This window comes from Bidens hawaiensis, unplaced genomic scaffold (assembly GCF_021521415.1).
Source record: "Bidens hawaiensis isolate Kalapana, Puna unplaced genomic scaffold, B.hawaiensis_p1.1 tig00039597_1, whole genome shotgun sequence".
In the NCBI taxonomy this organism is placed as follows: domain Eukaryota; kingdom Viridiplantae; phylum Streptophyta; class Magnoliopsida; order Asterales; family Asteraceae; genus Bidens; species Bidens hawaiensis.
In genome coordinates this window covers 158,550-161,856 of record NW_027496974.1, presented here as the reverse complement: position 1 = coordinate 161,856, position 3,307 = coordinate 158,550, and the positions used below count along the sequence as shown (strand labels likewise).

General features: G+C 32.8%; 1 protein-coding gene across 1 annotated transcript; it reads right to left on the bottom strand.

Moving 5' to 3' along the window:
* Positions 1-209: 209 nt before the first annotated feature.
* LOC143591379 (uncharacterized) lies at positions 210-2,664 on the bottom strand. The gene is made up of 4 exons (XM_077071599.1): positions 2,324-2,664; positions 2,161-2,243; positions 1,000-1,202; positions 210-329 (listed from the first exon to the last, which is right to left on the bottom strand). The coding sequence occupies exons 1-4, from the start codon at positions 2,593-2,595 to the stop codon at positions 210-212; spliced, it is 678 nt and encodes a 225-aa protein (XP_076927714.1). The 5' UTR covers positions 2,596-2,664.
* Positions 2,665-3,307: the final 643 nt, after the last annotated feature.

The window sequence follows — 3,307 nt, the reverse complement described above, 5'->3', positions numbered from 1 at the left end:
GTTTTGACGAAAAATACTTCTAAAAGTTTATAAACGCCTTTTTCAAATTTTTTTAAAAATAAAAAGCATGCTTTTTGTTTGGTTCTCAAAGTTCTCACGACGTAACGTAGTTCTAAAAACTTGCCCGACTTCATTAAACTTCCAATGATTAACCTAACTATTAGGTCAAGCATTAACAAGTTGACCATCTTTATTGATTTCTAACATTTTTACAACTTGGTCGTTGGTTCTTGCATAGGAATTTTCTCGGTAACAACTTGTTTGGGAACCTCCTTCTCTTTAGCTTCATTAAGAATCATCGACTCTAATCTATCTTCAACTTCTTCCACCTGCGCCATTATCATGAAAATTTAATTTTGACTTCTAACTTTCAAATAAATCGGCTCCCAACTTTATAACTAATTGAGTTATTTTCTTTTATTAAATTTAAAATTGGTTTTGTATTTTTATATTTCTTTTTGAAAGTTTATATTAAAACTAATTGTTTAGTGCCAGTTTATTTATTTTCATTTTTGCTAATATGGCTAATTTCATTTATTTTATGTCTAACAACAATCATTATATTATTATAGATAAAGGCCATGAAAAAGCATACACTCAGATCATGCTATATTTAGTATGGGATTTTTTTTTTTCAAAATCTAACTACGAATATTAACAAGTACAGATTATATGAATCAAAGTAAGGTATTAGCTGAAAAAAAAAGAAAAGGACATTAATGACATTTAAATTGATACTATTTATATTTAATTTGAGTATTAATTTCCGTGAATAATAATACATGATATCTTGTTATACTATGGAAAAAAAAAAGAAAAAATACAATGCACACATATATATGCAAGAACTTGGATCAAAAAATAATTAATATATATTTAGATTTACACGCTCCACTTGTAACATATATCTATCCATAGGTATTATTGTTTAACCGCAAAAATAATTGATTTTCAATATATTATTGAGGAAGTAGACCAGTTAAGATCGAATTATCAAACCTTATCAATGATATTATTGGCGATATGAGCACTCTTGGCTACCCCTTCAACAAGTTCATCAACGGCTTCCATGGTTTTTCTAATTGTGCTATTCTCAGGAAGATCATCGGTAATATTATCGATCACGTTATCAACTTTTTCAGCCACCACCTCGATAGTTTCCATAATATACTCAGCTGTGTTAACCACATTGTCAACCCTATCTACACAATCATGAGTTTGTAAAGGTTAGAAATTTAACCATGTAGGAAGAATTTTTAATAGTGTAAATTAAACGAGTCTTGGTCATGGACGAAACGCTAACTACGGTTTTGAAAAATGACAAACCTGGCTGGTCCGGTTGGTTTAATCACTGAGCACCCAAACCAACCAAATTGTTTGTATTAAGTTCTTTAAAATAACCAAAATGGTTCACTGATATAATTTATATATATAAATATATATTATATAAAAGAAAAATTGGAAATAAATAATCTTACCTTTTTGTATTAGCCGATAATAATCCTACCTTTAAAAATCGCTAGCAATTGTCCCACATTTTAACTATTTTTGTCTCACTGGTCCTCCGTTAAAAAACACTAACGTCGTTATGTTTTTTCCCTAGTTTCAAACCGATGATTTAGGGCTTTTGATCGGAAGAACGATATGGGTCGTCTGATGTAAAACTTATTTCGAAACGGTGATTCAAATGGCTTGATTTTTGTTAATTGAAATTCAAGCATCCGAATTGAAACATTGTTTCGTCGTTTGGATCACCATTTCAAGATAATTTTTACATCGGTCGACTCGTATCATTCTTCCGATCAAAAGCCCTAAAACATCGGTTTGAAACTAGGGAAAAAACGTAACGACGTTAAGTATTTTTTAACGGATGACCAGTGAGACAAAAATAGTTAAAAAGTGGGGTCATTGCTAGTGATTTTTAAAGGTGGAATTATTATCGGCCAATACACAAAAGGTGAGATTATTTATTTCCAATTTTCCTATATAAAAAAACTTAAAATAGATAAGGTTAACAATCGGTTTAGTTTACACATCGTTTTAAGTTCTAAACCGGTGAAACGAAGCAGCCAAATTTGCTTCAATATGAAAGGTTTTAGTGTTTAACAAAACCTTAGTTAACACGAAGAAAAATTGGGAGAATATATTAATTAATCTTACTTTTTAGTAAAAGTAATGGCCCCCATTTATGCGTGCAAAAGGGTAAAACAAATGTTAATACGATACCCACAATCCAATTTCTCCTGAAAATTGAAAACAATCAGAAAAGTAATATATACACAAGGATTGATTTCAAGAAAGTTGGATGTTATTCGAAGCTTACATGGAACCGGAAGGTGATCCAGAAGGAAGAGGAACACCAGGAGGTGGAGTGACATTGCTGCGTACAACGAAGCTTCTTCGCGGTATGGTCTTCATGGGATCATACCGCAAGCTTCTTGTATTGAAACCATGAACATCGTAATTAGATGAAAAATCTTTGTTCTTTGAGAATGATGCTTGGGACGTCGGATTACACGAGAAAGATGCAAAATTACGTGACGGGCGTGCCGATATCGATGAATCGCCGATCAATCTTGACATGGACATTGACATTTCTTAGGATATGAACGTAGAAGAAAGATATTAAAGATAATTGTAATAGAGTTGTTGAAGGGTTTGAATATATATGGAGTTTATGTCTATTTTCATGAGTAATCTCATTAAATGGTCAATGAATAGGAGCCAATTACAGGGTGTACGCTTTCTTATGGTAAACGATGGAGGTTTCTTGTCACATGCATTTGTTATTATCTTATCTACCATGTGATGTGGTTATGATTTTAATATTAAGTTGATAATATTATTGTTGACGATTTCTTAATGATGTATGCATATTGGCACTTTGTTACTTTCCCTCTTACCTACTTAGCGTCAAGTTGGCGTTAGGAAACAGAATAACATCGGCTTTGAGGGCGGCTATACATAACCAAGGCTACGTGAATATACCCACCTCTTTTGTCACTCTTAAAAGTTTGTTTGGGCCATCTTTTTTTAGTTAGGGCATATAACTGCCCCAAGATCTCCTCCTTGAGGACTTGGCCGTTTTAGAAGGGGGAATTCTAGGGACACCACACTTTTTTTTGCTAAAAAAATCAACCAATACGTCCCGTATAATCCTATACAGGACGTATAGAGCCCCGTATAACCCTTCGTATAGTCTTATACAGGGCGTATATGAGGTGTCTGGGTGTCCCTAATAAGACCCTTTAAAAGTCCCTTTTTTCTAGAAACTAGCGTTCGCTCATTGTGGTTGGTTTTTTTATTT

Excerpts from the sequence above, each read along its gene's own strand:
- LOC143591379 (XM_077071599.1), bottom strand. The coding sequence starts at position 2,595 with ATGTCAATGTCCATGTCAAGATTGATCGGCGATTCATCGATATCGGCA. Across the intron at positions 2,244-2,323 it reads GGATCACCTTCCGGTTCCAT|GAGAAATTGGATTGTGGGTA; the intron begins GTAAGCTTCGAA and ends TTCAATTTTCAG. Across the intron at positions 330-999 it reads CCAATAATATCATTGATAAG|GTGGAAGAAGTTGAAGATAG; the intron begins GTTTGATAATTC and ends ATAATGGCGCAG.